This window comes from Sinocyclocheilus grahami, unplaced genomic scaffold (genome assembly GCF_001515645.1).
Source record: "Sinocyclocheilus grahami isolate Dianchi unplaced genomic scaffold, SAMN03320097.WGS_v1.1 scaffold204.1, whole genome shotgun sequence".
Classification (NCBI taxonomy): Eukaryota; Metazoa; Chordata; class Actinopteri; order Cypriniformes; family Cyprinidae; genus Sinocyclocheilus; species Sinocyclocheilus grahami.
In genome coordinates this window covers 383,453-402,476 of record NW_015505383.1, presented here as the reverse complement: position 1 = coordinate 402,476, position 19,024 = coordinate 383,453, and the positions used below count along the sequence as shown (strand labels likewise).

The 19,024-nt window shown below is 37.8% G+C and overlaps 1 protein-coding gene across 2 annotated transcripts in view; it reads left to right on the top strand.

Moving 5' to 3' along the window:
* The first annotated feature begins 25 nt into the window (after window positions 1-25).
* LOC107595542 (ribosome-recycling factor, mitochondrial-like) overlaps window positions 26-19,024 on the top strand; it is a 20,923-nt gene continuing 1,924 nt past the window's right edge. Inside the window, exons 1-6 of one of the 2 annotated variants that reach the window (XM_016285969.1) lie at window positions 26-102; window positions 4,869-5,053; window positions 5,388-5,540; window positions 11,845-11,963; window positions 15,361-15,452; window positions 17,838-17,997. In XM_016285969.1, the coding sequence (XP_016141455.1) occupies window positions 4,885-5,053; window positions 5,388-5,540; window positions 11,845-11,963; window positions 15,361-15,452; window positions 17,838-17,997 (693 nt within the window). In that variant the 5' untranslated portion in view covers window positions 26-102; window positions 4,869-4,884. The remainder of the gene's footprint in view (window positions 103-4,868; window positions 5,054-5,387; window positions 5,541-11,844; window positions 11,964-15,360; window positions 15,453-17,837; window positions 17,998-19,024) is intronic. The other variant, XM_016285970.1, reaches the window with a different exon arrangement.

Genomic DNA, 19,024 nt, shown 5'->3' with positions numbered 1-19,024 from the left:
GCACAGCACTAAAATGCGATGACGTGTGCCCTTGAGCTGCGCAGGCTGCGCGTGACGTCAGAGAGGGACACTAGACTGCTAGTGCTTTTCTACACGAGGAAAGTGAGTATGTGGGAATTACCCTTGCATTGTTTGTTACATTGGAGGCTTTAATTTATTTGTAACAATGTGGTTTGATTTCTGTACTGTTCATAAAGTAGCCTAGCAGCTTGTCTGTGCAGGAAAAAACATGGAAAAATCGTATTCCTTGTAAAGTATTCCTTGTAAAGTATTCCTTGTAAAGTATTCCTTGTAAAGTATTCCTTGTAAAGTATTCCTTGGGTAATGCTGGGAAACATTGTTATTAATACCACAGGGCATAAATAAATGGAAGGCAAACTGCAAAGGAAAGCACTGTTGCTGTTTTAGTTTCAGAACATAATATCCATAAATCATTGGTTAAAATGTTGTTATAGGTTTATGAAGTTGAAGATGATTGTTTCCCTTTTTTACTAACTCCGGCTTCTGTTCTTTAACTGTCCCCTTTTATCTCTTTCCTCTCATAAATGATGGATCAAAGCTTAAAACCGCTTGCTTCTCATTACTGTGTGGAAAACTCATTTAATTCATTTAATTTAAACTGGAAAATAAACTGAATGCACGGAGAATAGAACATTTGTCAAATGAACACCGTTCAACCAGTTTTATAATGATTATATTTTATAAATAATTGGACATCATTATTATTTTTGCAGCAACTCTCAACTCTCTATTTTAATGTTTGTTTGTTTGTTTTTTAATTAAAGGCATAGCTCACATCATCTCATTATTTATTTACCCTAGTTTTATAATTTTTTTTATTTATTTATCATTTTAAATGTAATATTTAATAACAATTACTTAAATAAACATTTTGTATAATATTTTTTTTTTCTGAATTAAGATTCATTTTGATCTTTTGGGACATAAATACCATACTATATATCAAAATAAAAATGAATTAATTAATTAAAAAATTGAGTTTTTTTTTTTGCAGCAACCGTATTTCAAGGCTTGTTAATTAAAAGCATAGCTCACCTAAAAATCAATATCATGTCATTATTTATTCACCCTCATGTATTCATCTTCATTTTGCCGGTTGAACACAGAATGTTCACGCTGCTCTTTTCCATACAATTCAAGTGAATGGTGACCAAGGGCTGCTAAAGGAGTAGCTCACCCAAAAATCATTCTGTGATTCTCTGCGACTGGAGCGGTGTGGATTATTGTGATGTTTTATCAGCTGTCTGGACTCTCATTCTGACGGCACCCATTCACTGCAGAGGATCCAGTGGTGAGCAAGTGACGTAATGCTACATTTCTCCAAATCTGTTCTGATGAAGAAACAAACTCATCTACATATTTGACGGCCTGAGGATGAGTAAACATTCAGTAAACTTTCAATTTTGATTGAACAATTCCAACCCTTGATTACCATTCACTTCTTACATTGTAAAAGAGCAGCGTGAACATTCTGCTAAACATCTATGTTTTCAACAGACGAAATGAAGGTGAATAAATAATGACATGATGATATTTATTTTTGGCCAAGCTATGCCTTTAATTAAAAAGCTTTGAAATACAGTTACTGCACAATGTCAGTTGCTTATACATCATGAAATACAACCACTGGTTTACATTTCAAAATAAAAATGAATTAATTAATTAAAAAATTGAGTTTTTTTTTTTGCAGCAACCGTATTTCAAGGCTTGTTAATTAAAAGCATAGCTCACCTAAAAATCAATATCATGTCATTATTTATTCACCCTCATGTATTCATCTTCATTTTGCCGGTTGAACACAGAATGTTCACGCTGCTCTTTTCCATACAATTCAAGTGAATGGTGACCAAGGGCTGCTAAAGGAGTAGCTCACCCAAAAATCATTCTGTGATTCTCTGCGACTGGAGCGGTGTGGATTATTGTGATGTTTTATCAGCTGTCTGGACTCTCATTCTGACGGCACCCATTCACTGCAGAGGATCCAGTGGTGAGCAAGTGACGTAATGCTACATTTCTCCAAATCTGTTCTGATGAAGAAACAAACTCATCTACATATTTGACGGCCTGAGGATGAGTAAACATTCAGTAAACTTTCAATTTTGATTGAACAATTCCAACCCTTGATTACCATTCACTTCTTACATTGTAAAAGAGCAGCGTGAACATTCTGCTAAACATCTATGTTTTCAACAGACGAAATGAAGGTGAATAAATAATGACATGATGATATTTATTTTTGGCCAAGCTATGCCTTTAATTAAAAAGCTTTGAAATACAGTTACTGCACAATGTCAGTTGCTTATACATCATGAAATACAACCACTGGTTTACATTACCGCAACCAAACTGATATGCAACACTGTCTCAGTTTTTACAGTAAGAACTTTTACAGTTCACCCAACCCAGGGTACGCCAACCGCTCTCATCCCTACCGGTATAAATCAAACGGCGGCGCACCGTAACCCACAGACCACCTGTGCAACAGTTTTTCTGCTTGACGGTCTCTCTAAAAACTGCCATCACCTCTTCTCCATCCACACCCCGTGGACCAAAACACCCGTGTCGGACAACTCCCATCTCCTAAGGACGACAAGAAGAGTCACGCTTTTCATTTTTTGATCTGCGTCTAACAGCTGCGGCTCCCATTGAACATGCATCATCAAGAGCCGATAAAAATCGCAGCTTGTGCGTGCGTTTGGGGAAAAGCTGTAGACCCGTGCCATGAAGTTATCTTTATCACAGCAACTGTAAAAACACACGACCAAACTTGTTTCAGTAGCTATCCTTTGGAGAAGCAAAAGCCAGGCTGTATTTTGACTAGCAGGATACCTCGTGCTAGACAAAACAAAGAAGCAATGACAGAGGTGCAAGCAACCCGTGAGCGAGCTTGTTCCAGAGCACCTGCAGAAAGCGCTGTTGTTACAGTCCACGCTGATAAACAACCACCGTTTGAAGATTTATGCTACTAAATGAAGCGGCAGTGACACACACATTGCAGGACTCCGAGTCTCCACTAATGAGCTGATGAGTTGAATCAGATGTGTTCGATTAAGGAGACATCCCAAATGTGCAGTGTTGGGGGACCTCCAGGACCAGGATTGAGGAGCACTGCCCTAACCCGGAGTATTAAACTCAGCACTGTTTGTGCTACGGACATGAATGATACGTCAAATCTTTTGGCTGCAGGGGACTTGTGCTATTACTTTTCTAAGCCATCAGACTAACAATTTTCACCTGGCGGACTATAAACAAGTTGGAAAAATGTATAAACCTACATTGAAGAAAGGTTAAAGCCATATCAAGGGACTAGAATATCATAGAAACTCAGGGGTGGACTCTTTTGACTTGAGCCAGGAAGAAACCACCCAGAACATGCTAGCAACATAATAAAAGCATACTAAATTGCTAAAATGCCATTGTGGTGGCAACAGTTTGCATACACATTTTATCTGAAAATGTAAAAAAATAAAAAATAAATTGAGATGGATTGTTACATATATTATATATAATATTTTACATTTTTTTATTAATTTAATTTAAATATTTTAATAATTTAAAAAAATTATATTTTAAAATGGCAATTAACAATTAAAAAACACAAAATTAAATTGAATTACAATATTAAAAACAATTCATACATACAGTGAAAAAATGAATATTTTATAATAACAATTAATTAACACAATTAAAAAAACACAAAATTTAATTTAATTAAAATATTAAAAACAATTCATAAATACAGTGACTTGAAAGCCTTTGTATTATCCATTTATTTTTAGTTTTCCTAATTAAAATTATGTTTTATATTTTAAATAAAATGGGATATAAATAATTGCCATAATTTAAAAACTTTTTGAGGTCCAAAACATATTTTAAAAGTTTTTTTAAGTAATTTGGTATTGTTTTTTTTATTAAGCAGTGAAGCAGTTAATTTGTTTTAAAGATTTAAAAAACATTCCTTCACCAAATCGAAGTGATGTGGTACGACCAACATGCAGAAAACATAAGATACTAAAATTAATAATTAAATAAAAATGAGTATTCAAAAAGGTGTTACTCAAATTTCAAAGTTAAATTTAAATTTTTTCTTGATCACAAGTACATTTTAACATGACTTTTTCTGATTCATTACATTTAACCTCTTTAAAAATTATATAAATGTTTTTATATAAAACCAATATGTATGCAGTAAGTTAATTTCTATGAACTTTGCACATGCAGTTTAAAGTAAATTGTTCCTTTTCTTAATCTTGAACACTCTTATTTGTCATTGATCCACTTGTATTTGTGCTAAAATGACAATGGCACTATTTCAGAAAGTATAGCTATGCTTTTGAGTTCATCTTGACTGTATTTATGAAATTATGGTTTGCTTTTTTGTCCCTGTATGGGTCTTTTTTTTAGATTTTAGAGACGCCCCCTGGTGGAAATATTGAATGTTAGCCAGTGTCTAATGTTCTTTGTTTATTTTTTTTATTTTTACAGATCTTCATGTTTTTATGGAGTATATCAAGTCATTGATCCACTTGTATTTGTGCTAAAATGACAATGGCACTATTTCAGAAAGTATAGCTATGCTTTTGAGTTCATCTTGACTGTATTTATGAAATTATGGTTTGCTTTTTTGTCCCTGTATGGGTCTTTTTTTTAGATTTTAGAGACGCCCCCTGGTGGAAATATTGAATGTTAGCCAGTGTCTAATGTTCTTTGTTTATTTTTTTTATTTTTATTTTTTATTTTTATTTCTTCATGTTTTTATGGAGTATATCAAAATATATGTTTGATGTAGAGTTGCTCTACGTGTTTATCATCCTTGCGTTAAATAAGTTTACCTCCATTTTCTTTAGTATTGTGACCACAGACATGGCATTGAGTCATCTCAACCTCCTGCGACCAGTATTGAGCAGATTTCTGCCCACCGTTGTGAGGACCGCGCTAGTGACTAGTTCAAGAGTCCCCTCTCTGCCCCACGCAAGCTGTCCCACGGTTCTGCCGAATTATGTCCGGCATTATGCCACAAAGAAGAGTAAAGGTGAGTGAAGCACAGCCGCTACTTATGCCTCACAGAGCCACAAGAAAGAACGTCCTGCATAGGGGTAGGAGTGGATATAATGTTCCATAGCAGTGCTTGTTTAGGTTCACTCAAGTGGGCTTAGAGCCCATATGAAGGGAGGAGAAATTCCCTCTTTCCCCGTCTGACCTCCAAATCCTGCTTTCATTTGTAATTGCTAATACAATCAGCCAGCATGCTGGTCACAGTCTTTCATTTCAATCTCCAGCTCTTCTTTTGAAGCCATCAGTGATGAAGACATTAATGTTTCTTTCTTTCTTTGTTGTTTTTTTTTTTTTATATATATATATGTTAGCAAAGGCAAAAGGGCAGACAGCTAAAGTGAACATCAATGCTGCATTGGTGGAGGATATTATCAGCCTGGAGGAGGTGAAGGAAGACATGGCTGCTGTCCTGACTACTCTGAAAGAAGATTTCAGCCGCAACCTCAGCATTCGCACATCACCAGGTCAGGGCCTTGCGAGACACTGACACACAGGCAGTCCTGTGCTTTTAACCTGATGCTGTGAGTGTCACGCTTGGGTCCAAATTTGACTAGCCCCCACAGGTAGATTTTATTACTACACCATCTGGCGGCTGCTTGGAAAGTCATTCAAAAATATGTGAATATCCTGATGTAATACATTCTTTTGCAAGCAACATTTAACTCATAAATATTTCATTATATTATAATGGATGTATTAGCAGTGTTCAGTTATTTTTGGAGAGCTCTTAAAAGCATTGAACTGGAATTGGCAAGACCTCACAGAAGTTGAATTAGAATGACAAAGTGGAACTGACTGAATTGCAACTGATAATTCTACACCGTCACACAACAGAGGAATTATATAATTCATTTTGACTAATTATGCCTATTTTGTCACTGATATGTAGAATACATTTGTTTCTCGACAGATTTCTCTTAGTTTTAAATTTCAATACTGTCAAAACAGTATTATGAATTTATTTTGGCTACAGCACCACAAATGGCCATTTTATTTTATTCAGACCTTCATTTCAAAGTTGAATCAATTTATTTACTATTATTATTATTATTATTATAATTATAATTTGTTATAAATACATTAAAGGGGTCATATGATGCAATTAAAATTTTTCCTTTCTCTTTGGAGTGTTATAAGTTCTTGGTGCATAAAGAAGATCTGTAAAGTTGCAAAGACTAAAGTCTCAAATCCAAAGAGATATTCTTTATAAAAGTTAAGAGTCAACCACGCCTACCTAAAACGACTCGTTCTAACACGCCCCGACATGTCTACATCACTATGTGGGAAGATTTGCATAATGCCGCCCAAATGTTCACGCAAAGAAAGACGGCGTAACTTTGATTCTCGCTGTAGTATTGTTGTTGCCGTGTGTTTCGTTGTGAAAGTAAAACTACTTTGTTTGGCCTTCCAAAAGAGGACGATATCCGCTTCGTCATGCTTAGAGCTGATCCGTGCTGGTCGCTGAGGAAATACATCAACTTCACACTGTGGATCGCTGTATCGGCTTTCACCGTGGACGAAGCAGAGTCCAGCACGGGGTCGTCACATGTGGTTGCCGCAGGCCCACCAGCCTCCGCTCACTCAAGCCGCCGCCTCTTTTGGAAGGACACGACTAGAAATCAGTAAAGTTGTATTTACAACACTGTTCCAGAACAGTTCAACATTCAACCCAAATATTAAGATGTGTGCAGCGCATTTTATGGAGGACTGTTTCCTGATCCTGGGAGAGTAGACAACAATGCCGGCTGTTCTGACTCACAGCCTGTAAGTACGTTTTCATTTAAAGGATTTGCCACTGACGATTCAAAAGCAAGTTTTGAGCAGTGTAGAGTAGCGCTTGTTGTTTGTCGTTTCTCCGATCACAAATGCAGACAAGGTTTTATGTTTACGAAGTGCGATGCAACGCAGCGCGTAAAAAGACAGTATAAGTCATTATAATCCATAATTATGTCCCCACTGGATGCAACAAATGCCTCGTTTGTAATGGGTGTTATTGGTTTTGTCTCGTCGCTCCGGCCGGGACACGGCATCACAGTATGGTAGGGGCATAACATTTCTGTCACACGCTTGAGGAATTCGGCCAATCACAATGCACTGGATAGCTGGCCAATTAGCAACATTATATGACCCCTTTAAATACCTCATGTTTGATTTATGATAATGTATGGTGACATGTTTATAGATAATTTATACAAAAAATTTTTTTTGAAATTGTACAGTTACAGCATGTTTTTGAATTCAGTTCCAAAACTGGAACAAATCTTATCCTAAATTTAAGAGCTTTTTAGCCATTTGATGATATCTAATATATTTTTATATTTATGTATTTTCATCAGATTTAAAATGTTTATTGCAAGAAAAAAATTATGTAAAAACTACTTATTGAATGAAATAATTAATTGGTTAAAGGGGTCATATTACGTTGCTAAAAAGAACATTATTTGGTGTAATGCAATGTGTTTATGCGGTTTAAGGTTAAAAAAACACATTATTTTCCACATACTGTACATTATTGTTTTTCCTCTATGCCCCGCCTTTCTGAAACGCGTCGATTTTTAAAAAGCTCATCGGCCTGCGTTGCGTATCGTGCTGCGTAAACATAAAACCATGTCTGCATTTGTGATCGGAGAAATGACAAACAACAAGCGCTACTCTACACTGCTCAAAACTCGCGTTTGAATCGTCAGTGGCACATTCTTTAAATATGAAAACGTACTTACAGGCTGTGAGTCAGAAGCGCCAGACTGTCCTTGCAAAGTTGGATTTGCCCCACTTAAACAGACACCGGCATTGTAGGCTACTCTCTCAGGAAACAGTCCTCATCCTCCATAAAATGCGCTGCACACATCTGAATATTTGGGTTGAACTGTTCCGGAACAGTGTTGTAAATACAACTTAACCACTGATTTCTAGTCATGTCCTCTTTTGAACGGCCAAACAAAGTAGTTTCGCTTTCACAACGAAACACACACCGTCTCCATAACATGGTGGCGGCGGCAGCAACAATACTACAGCGAGAATCAAAGTTGCGCCTTCTTTCTTTGCGTGAACATTTGGGCGGCGTTATGCAAATCTTCCCACATAGTGACGTAGATATGTGGGGGCGTGTTAGAATGAGCCATTTTAGGTAGGCGTGGTTGACCCTTAAATTTGATAACGAATATCTCTTTGGATTTGAAACTTTAGTCTTTGCAACTTTACAGATCTTCTTTATGCACCAAGACCTTGTAACACTCCAAAGAGAAAGGAAAAATGGAAATCGCATCATATGACCCCTTTAAGTAATCAAAGCAGTTTTCATTAAATTAACAAAGGAATGATATTTATTTTAATTATGTTTTAATTAAATGTTTTACTATGTTAAATACCACATTTTCATGAAGCCTTCCTTGATTTTTGAGTAACAAAGTGAACAAACTATTGAATCAGAGATATAAGAAATCACAGAAATAAATGTTCTAAAATTAATGAATTAATGAAATATTATTCATTAAAAAGCTTCTCTCATAAAGGATCACATTTTCGTAAATACTCAACAATTGTATATACCTTGTGCATCACATTCAATTACAAGACACAAAATCCAATGCCGTTTGGTGTCATTTACTTCAACCTTGGTGTGCCATGTCATCTACATCAGGGCTCTTAAACGCCATTCCTGGAGGGCCAGTGTCCTGCGGACATTAATCCCAATGTGGCCCACTTATATGTAATTTGCAAGCAATCTGCACACATTTTATTAGCTTGTTCTGGTGTGTTTGGTTAGGATTAAAGCTAATCTCAGCAGAACGTTGGCTCTCCAGGACTGGAGTGGAAGAGCCCTGATCTACTTTATCAATGCCACTGAGGTTACACAAGGCTAGAGGAGTACTGTGTTGCCTCATCCTCCCATGAGGATCAATGCACAACGATCCACCTTTGCACATGTTCTGGCCATGACCATTGTTCCACAAGGTGGGGTCACCCTGTTTGCGATCCTACTTCCTGAAGTACATCCAGGTCGACCCCGACCACTCCAGCCCAATCCCTAAAGACCCAACAGTTAGGCATTTGGTATTTGGAGTAGTGGAGTCCATGTTCTTTTCTTTCACCTCTTGACCTTTGCCAGTTCTTCCTTCCCTACTCCTTGATCCAGCTTGGACTTGGTTCCATGGAGTGAATATGGAAGGTCAGTGAGATGGCAAAATGGAATGATATTTTAAGCAAATGATGGAATCATCTGGATGTAATTAAGCAGCAAGTTTATTATGACGGACAGGAGAATCACCTTGGCAGAGGGAACGAGGTTGCGCAGTGCAGGATTAATGTGGTGACCCGGTGTCTGGGCACACTACATGAGGTTTACTGCCTGTCGGTCTGTCATCTATAGGATAGACCACTTACACTTGGATCTCTGCAAATATACCTTCTCTTGTTCCAGATAAATCTGCCGTCAGAGGACATCACTTCACAGAGACATTTGTATTTTTTCAAACACCTCATCGGTTTGGTGTTTCCAACAAAAGGCTCAAACAGCCATCGTGCTGTATGATGGTTCTTCTGCAAGCAAGTAAATGTAACATCGAGCCAGTGTTGCTTCTGAATGTTGACTAATCTTTAGGTTCTTGAAATGGAAAGGGCAACAGGTGGTACCATGACCAGGAAGAGCCCATTTGGCTAATAGCTTCCCTGTGAAACTTAAAGGGTTTTTAGTGGAGGAAACGGCAATATGTTTCATGGAAGTGTTCACAGATGTGAAGGCTTCCAGGTAGCACACACCCAATCCGAGGTGGGATCCAGGGCGAAATCTCTCCATACCTTTGCTCATGATGAGATGGAGGTTTGGGCGAAGTCCCATATGCACCGTTCAACCCATTAGATATTGGACAGAAGCTGGTTTTCAAGGCTAGCAAAGTATGATCTTCTTAGATGTAACTGTTCACAAGCTGACTGACAAAATGGTGCATATATTAATAATTTGAAGTTCTCAAGTGTTTTCTTTGGTCAAAGGCACATGCAGGTTCTCTTGTGAAAGATCAAAGTGCAGCGCAGTGCGTCTCAGCTGTTCTCTAGACTTTTAGAAGTGTGGGATAAAGTAAGGTAAGACTGGGGACAAAGGGCGGGAGACGGAAACATTTCTGTGTGAGGTAAGGCAGATGAGGGAAGGAGACATGCTGGCGAAATGTTCTGGTTTTCTGTCTGGAGAGAAAGGAATGGGTTCTTTCATCCCTCAAGGAGAGCGAGACATGTCGTCACAACAGACATCGAAAGGTGCCTCTTCTTTTACAACCTTTCATTTTTTGAGACTGGTTGGGAAAGGATACAGAATGCAGGCAAATGTCTAGTTGTCAGACAGTGAAGGTAGTTATTGCATTGTTTTTCTTGAAGAGATAGATCACCCAAAAATAAATTCAGTCTTGCGTCATTCCAAACCTGACAATTTTTTAAATGTCTCTCTTTTTTTTTTGTACATACAATGGTCCATACAGTGTTGTTTTGGGCCCCAATGACTTTCATTGTATGGGCAAAAACAGTTGCAACATTCTTGAGTTCAGAAACATTCTTTTTCAGTTCATGCATTTCCTGAGAATGGAACCCATGACTTTGCTGTTGCTAGTGCCGTGCTTTACTCTTTGAGTTTCAGGAACGCCCCTCAATCAAGTTTGTTGGCCTTACTAGATGGAACTGTCAGCAGCATTGAACATCTTGTCAGTTTCTTTCTTTCTTTTTTCCGCAACTCACTGGATAGCTTCTCCACAGTGAAACTTCATTGGACCAGTATCCCATGGCAAATAGCTGTATATCAAACTTATCATATACACTCTGATTAATTATGACTTTTGATGCTTTTCTCTTTCAGCGAGGACAAAAAGTTTTGGTAATGCTTTAGTTTGGGGACCAATTCTCAGCATTAACTAGCATGCATATTACTAGCAAACTGGCTGTTTTTTAGTACTTATAAAGCACATATTAATATTAAATGACCATATTTTAGATCCCTTAATCCTATCCCATACCTAAACTTAACAACTACCTTACTGCCTGTTAATAAGCAGTAAATTAGGAGTTTGTGGGAAAAGTCGTAGTTAATAGTTAATTAATAGTGAGAATTTGTTGCCAAACTAAAGTGTGACCAAATTTTTTGTAAGAAGGAGGTGTTATGAAACTCTATGATGTAACAAAGTGAACAAACTATTGAATCAGAGATATAAGAAATCACAGAAATAAATGTTCTAAAATTAATGAATTAATGAAATATTATTCATTAAAAAGCTTCTCTCATAAAGGATCACATTTTCGTAAATACTCAACAATTGTATATACCTTGTGCATCACATTCAATTACAAGACACAAAATCCAATGCCGTTTGGTGTCATTTACTTCAACCTTGGTGTGCCATGTCATCTACATCAGGGCTCTTAAACGCCATTCCTGGAGGGCCAGTGTCCTGCGGACATTAATCCCAATGTGGCCCACTTATATGTAATTTGCAAGCAATCTGCACACATTTTATTAGCTTGTTCTGGTGTGTTTGGTTAGGATTAAAGCTAATCTCAGCAGAACGTTGGCTCTCCAGGACTGGAGTGGAAGAGCCCATTTGTTGCCAAACTAAAGTGTGACCAAATTTTTTGTAAGAAGGAGGTGTTATGAAACTCTATGATGTTTTAACTAGTGTATTGCAAGTTTATTGCTATGGTTTTTTTTTTTTCAATCTTAAGTGGCAAATGGTTGAATAACTCGTAAAATTGGGGAGAAACACACTGGTTAATGAAAGATTGTGTTCTCAGGTGCGCTGGACCACATTATAGTTACCACAAAGGATGGCAAATTTCCACTCAACCAGCTGGGCCAGATATCCATGAAGTCTCCTCAGCTACTTGTGGTCAACATGACTGGCTTCCCAGAGGTACGGAACCAAACTATAGATGGCTTCCTAGCAGAACTTCTCAGTTCATACTGCTGCATGCAAAGTTGAGCACACACACCCCAAAAACACACTCTTTCCTACTGAAACATGAGTGTGATGGACTCATTCCAGCCTGGTTTCAGAGAAATTGATTGATTGCTGGGGGAAGCCCTTTGTTCTTGGAGAACGATTGAAATGTAGGCCAAGACTCTGTGGTTAGCTGTCAGGCCAGGAAATGACCGCAAAGTGCCCTCTGGAACTTAGACCTGAGTTAATGTGTGATATCTCTCTCTCTTTTCTGTGTCTTTCTGCCTCTCTACACAATTATGAGTCGGTGTCTTTCTGTTTTTTGTCTCCTCCTCCTTCCGTCACCACACTCTCTCCATTTGATATATATGAGTTCTTTCTGCCTGATGTTCAGATAACCCTAATGAGATTAATGTTCTCTCTTCTTGGCCTATGTCCACTCAATACCAAAGACTCTGGTTTCCTGGTGGCTCTAAAACCCACCAATCTACCTTCGTCATCCATCCTGGGAGACTTCAAGCCAAAGATTGCATGTATGTAAGGGATGATGTTCAGTCAGCCTGTCATTATTGCAAATAAACCTTGATAGGATGATCAAAACCAAAGCACAGGGGTTTTGCATCACCCTGAAGGTGATACATGGTTGCTTGTAGCTCTGGCTTAAAGCTTTGGCCTGAAGCTTCTGTTAAGAAAAATAGTCCATTACAACATATCAGTCGATTAATAACACTCCAATTATTATATTTTATATTATATTGCGTTATATTCAGGGATGCAGCCGATGCACATAAGTGGTGACCAAAATAAAAAATGCGCTGTGGAAATAAGTTCAGATCATTCATTTGCGCACCAACATGGTTGACAGCTGTCAATGCACAATCACCATTTTAGATCGACTAACTGTAATGTATAAGATTTCCATTCGAACTGAAAGGAAAAATTTAGGTTATGCACTGCAAGTTTTAGAGCAAAACACAAAACTCTGACATCTCATTCGCTGACGCTTCACTCGCTAAATCCGGCAGAACTTTATTTTTTTAAATATAATAGTATTATCACACTTTATTTTGTTTATAAGCCTGTCATTATTGCAAATAAACCTTGATAGGATGATCAAAACCAAAGCACAGGGGTTTTGCATCACCCTGAAGGTGATACATGGTTGCTTGTAGCTCTGGCTTAAAGCTTTGGCCTGAAGCTTCTGTTAAGAAAAATAGTCCATTACAACATATCAGTCGATTAATAACACTCCAATTATTATATTTTATATTATATTGCGTTATATTCAGGGATGCAGCCGATGCACATAAGTGGTGACCAAAATAAAAAATGCGCTGTGGAAATAAGTTCAGACCATTCATTTGCGCACCAACATGGTTGACAGCTGTCAATGCACAATCACCATTTTAGATCGACTAACTGTAATGTATAAGATTTCCATTCGAACTGAAAGGAAAAATTTAGGTTATGCACTGCAAGTTTTAGAGCAAAACACAAAACTCTGACATCTCATTCACTGACGCTTCACTCGCTAAATCCGGCAGAACTTTATTTTTTTAAATATAATAGTATTATCACACTTTATTTTGTTTATTATTTTATCAATATTTAATGGGTCACAATTTGCAGTGTGAGCACCAAATTAAATCTGGTGCTCTCATGAGAACCAGACTGAAAAACCTATGTAATGAATACAGAAATATGACCAAATGAAATTTTTCTTTGTGTTAGCAGCGGGTCGGGTGACATGTTATGTTATTGATTTAACAATTAACCATTTGCAAATGGATTTGCCTTTCTATTCATCACCTCTATATTAACATAATACTAAAAAAAGACAGTTTTAAAGGGTCAGTTTTCATGCTCAGATGACCATAATGCCATATGCAGCCGTTTAGAGTGTCAGGAAAAACTGGCCATTACCTAACAGGCCTGCAAAAAACAACACCGAGATGACTGGCCCGGGCCGAAAGCGAACAGCTTCATGATTGTTTTAATCCATTACACACTCTTTGAGAAGAGGCTGTTGTTTTCCAGTCATTCATTAAAGGGCCGGAGAAAGTGCAGCCTTGTTGATAAACCCCAGTGGCTGTTGTGTGTTGTGGTGCAGACAGCAGTCATTAGCTTTCGCTCTCCATGTGCCTGTGTGGTATCCAGAATCATTAAGAAAGTGAGTTTTTTTTTTTTTAGCCCACAGTTTCTCGAGCCGACTTTGAACCCTCTTCGCTTTTTAATCACAAGTACAGAGGGTTACAGGACTTTTTTTCCACTTACTAACCAGAACAATACTGGTTTTACCATAAAATTATGAACCACCAAGAAGTAATGATGATGACAATCAGAAAGAAATCGCACGCACACAATGCCTGTAAGTGAGTCAGACCTCACAAGAAATGCCTTTAACATAAGAGGAGTGTGTGTGTACAGTACATGTGTGTATACTTTTTTTTTCCCCCATTTCTGCATGTTAGGTCACGAAAAAGGTTAGCTTTTCTGGTTAACTGTTTTTATTATTATTTTTTTTTATTACTGCGATATAAAATTGCTTCATTTCAGATAGGACTGAAAAATGCACCTGCACCTGCATATGTTCCGTACAAACACAAAATTATAATTTAGGGGATTCACTCCTGTATTTAAAAGCAGTTGTCACTCCTGAAACTTGTGTACAGTATGTATCCAAAACGAAATATTTCATACTAAATTAAACATGCAAGGTGGTAATGGGAGAACTTTATAGCACACTATTGTGCTAAACGTTTGTTTTTGCATACTACTTCAAATGCAGTTTTAAAATAGTAAAAAGGCATATAGAGTATATACTGTGCAGAATGCAGCAAGTGGGACACCAGTATTCCAGTCCAAACAGCCTAAATCCATATCCGTGAAACTGGCCCCCATGATGTATACACACTAGACTGCCTGCACACAAAGAGTGTAATCTCAGGCTAGTCTGGCCACAGGAGTTGTAATAGGTCATGAGGTGAACCGGCAGAAATCCCCAAACACAGGGTCACAGTGGGTCATCGCCCTGCACTGCAACCTCTCAGCTCCGTCCCAAGGGATCTCTCGCTGACAGCACCCTGCGGCACTTCCTACACCACACACTCAACCCCTCTACCTCGCTCTCTGGAGCTCCGTTATGGGGAGATGCTGCCCAGCTCCTTCTGGATCAAAGGGCCCGGGGTCGGGTACTTCACTGATCTGGAAGGGGGTGGTCTAGTGAGATATGAGGGCTGGAGAGATGCAAAGGGTGTGTGAAGGTTTTGTAGCAGGTACCGCAAATCCAGCTGGCTGTCATTAGCTCTGATGTGTTTGTGTGTGTGTGTGTGTGTGTGTGTGTGTTTGTATTTGTGCGATGTGTCCTCAGGCCACGGCAGCCGTCACCCATGCCTTACAAGACAGCAGCATTGGACTCAACCCGGAGGTGGAGGGCACCATTATCAGGGTGCCTGTTCCCAAGTGAGTGTTTTACCGCCCAGGGCCTGAATCCCCATGACCACTCTCACCCTTCCTATTGACAGCACTTTCTACAAGTTTTGTTTGCTTTCACGCCAGTTCCTGTCTTTCTGTCTCGCTGTCATCCTGTTTGTCTGTGCAATGCTAACATCTCTTTAATGTGTTTTTAGCTTGTTAAGGTAAACATCTCCATCACTATTGGGCATTTTGGTTTTGTAAGAAGACCCTTACAACTGCATAGCAGCACTCTAGCAGCTCCTCAAAACACACTAGTAACCTCATATTGGGAACCTTCCAGAACAATCTACGAACCATATAGCAACCACTCAAAGCACTCTATCCACTATATAGCAACTCCCTAGAAACCATCCAAATACTCCATCTATATATCAGCACCCTAACAACCAAATACACTCAGGGGACCTGTTACCACAACTTAAATAAATGCATGGTTGCAAGTTAAAAATTCGAATTTAATTATTTAATTAAACTTTTAACATTTTTAAGAAACAAGCCGCAATACAACGTAATCAAGCAACAACACAGTGAAATTGGTGCAACACAACGGAAACAAGCCGCAACACAACGGAAAAAAAGCCGCAATACAATGGAAACAAGCAACAACACAGTGAAATTGGCGCAACACAACGGAAACAAGCCATAATACAATGGAAACAAGCAACAACAGCGTGCACACAAATTGGGCCTATATATATTTTAATTTGTTACTTATTGAGGCGTGGAGCTCCTCTTTAATAAATGTGTTGCTTTGTCCTTTTAAGCTCTGTTTGAGTTGAATGAGCAGAGGGATTTAATGCAGGGCCTAATGATCTAACAAAATCCTAATTTTGATATCCAATATATTTTTGTGAACCCTTGAGGTTTCAATGGGGCAATACATTATATATACGCAAACTATGAAAATTTGGGCTTTGTACTAAAGTTAATGGTCTAACAACGTTAATAATTTTAAACCACTTTTACATCATCAGGCTTTTTAAATGACACTTTAAATTTGCATAGCTATATAAATTACTTGGCTAATGTTTTTTTTATTTTATTTTTTTATTGTTTTTACAGTATTACAGTAAAATGTCCAAAATTTGGATTTCGTCAGACTATTACCTCTGGTATAAAGTCCTTAGCTTTAACGCATCCTCTATAGTGGCAAAGAAAGGGAGCGGGAACATTTCGGTTGTTTTGTGACTTGTTTCCATTATGCTGTGGCTTGATTCCGCGTTGTTAACAACTTGTATTTGCTTTTTTGATTTTCATTTGTGTTGTGCACTACTGGGCCACTGTACCCATAGCATCTCCCTAGCAAAACACTCTACTGACCGCATAGCAACCCCCTCGCAACCATCCAGAGCAGCACTATAGCAACCAACCAGAACACCCTAGCAAACACATAGTAGCACCTTAGCAACTGTTCAGAACAATCTCTCAGCCACATAGCAACTCCCTAGCAACCATCCAGAACACTCCTTCACATGCAAAGCAGCACCCCAGCAACCATCTAGAACACTCTAGCAGTGCTTGCACGCTTTTCTTAATGTTTCTTTTTATCTCAATCCAATCATGTCCTGTTCTTTTTCATCTGATACATATATTCAAAACTGTTCTGGGAAAACTCGCCTGTTCTGTTAGTGATTAAGATGGCTTTGCCTTGTAATTTTTCATGTTCCCTTCTGTGCTCCATACACTCTCTTTTATATGTGATACAAAGAAGCAAACGCAGCGGTCTTGAATCTCTGAGCGCCACTCCTCTTCCCTGCCAAGCCAAAGAGTCTCGCTGCACGGCCTTCATTCTACAAACCACAAAACTGTTTGATTACGAGGCCGCGCTCCAGCTCCAGCAGCAGGTGCTTGTCTGGCAGTGCATACGGAGGGGCCGAACGTCTCGCCCGTAATCAGCGCAGCCTCCTCGCATGCATTTGCATTTTTAAAGAGAGCGGGAGGCTTGATTGGCTCCGAATCAGTAATTATGAACATTGTTTGCAGTAAACAGACACTACTCTTGGACTGTTTGCAAATGGCTGGCAGCAAAATGCCAATTATAAGATGGGGAAACTTCTACACCTACAGCAGAATTTGGGCGAGAACAAGAGTTTTGTTTGTCAAACTTTTTTGTTTTATTTTCAAAGAGCGAGCTTTTAGCGGTTTCTGGTTTGCGGTCGTATCATAAACGGATTGTCTGTCAAAACTGTCATAAAATCAAAGTGTAAATAACAGTCTGGACTATCAGATTTCTTCTTAATGTCGCTATTCTAAATGTCATTTGGTCTAAAAATATAAATCAGCACATCTGATCTGAAGACGTTTCAGTGATTATTATGATCTAAAATGAGTCATGTAGTGAGTTAGTTTAACTGTATTTTTGACTTCCAGAGTGACGCGAGAACAGAGGGAGAATCTGGTGAAACTGGCGAAGCAGTTCAGTAACAAGACCAAGGACTCGCTGAGGAGAGTATGGACCAACGCCGTCACTCGAGTGAAGAAGTCCAAAGAGAGTGTCTCTGAAGATACCATTCACTTGGTAGAAAAACAGGTGACGCAAATGAGGATGAACTAATAAAAATTGTTGGAGTATTTAGAATTATTATTTTTCTTAGTAGTAGTAAAAATATTATTGTAGTAGTAAAAGTATTATTAATAAATAAATATTAACTTGAAGGTAGTGAAAGTAGTAGTAATGATGATGATAATAATAGTAAATATTAATACTTGTTTATTAATAAATTCATGTACAACATTATCGATAGTAGTAGTATTAATAAAAAGAAAATAAATTCATGTACAACATTATCGATAGTAGTAGTATTGATAAAAAGAAATAATTATTCATGTTTTAATTGTTGTTTTATTAATAAGTACATAAATATTAATTTTAAATTAGCAATACAACAGTATTAATAATAATAATAATAATAAAATGTTGATAACAATAACTACAATAATAATTATACAAATTATAATAAAAAATATAATATTATTATTTTATTAATAATAAATTAATGTTCATTAGTAGTAGTAGTTTTAATACTTATTTTTAATTATTGTTTTAATAAATAAATATTAATTTGAAAGTAGTGGTAGCAGTAGTATCAAAGGGATAGTTCACCCTAAAATGAAAATGTGATGTTTATCTGCTTACCCCCATGTCCATTTGAAGAGATGGTGGGCGGTAATGCACTTATAAGTCTGCGATCCGCCGTAAAGCAAGAAGAAGAAGACGCAAACGCGCTCAGGACAGTTCAGACATTGCGGTGAATCAGAGGTAAAAAATGAAATAAATACTGTTCAGTTTCTTGTACAGACCAATCATTTCGTGTCTTTGCACATCAATGTATCGTCACGAGCCGCAGGGTTTAATTTAGTTTTGTTTGTGTATGTTTTATGACTCTCAAAGCTGTGATTCATATTCACTTACATTATATGACTTACAGACGGCAACGGTTTGTGTTAAAATCTCCGTTTGTTTTCTACTGAAGAAACAAAGTCACCTACATCTTGGATGCCCTGGAGGTAAGCAGATAAACATCACATTTTCATTTTTGGGTGAACTATCCCTTTAA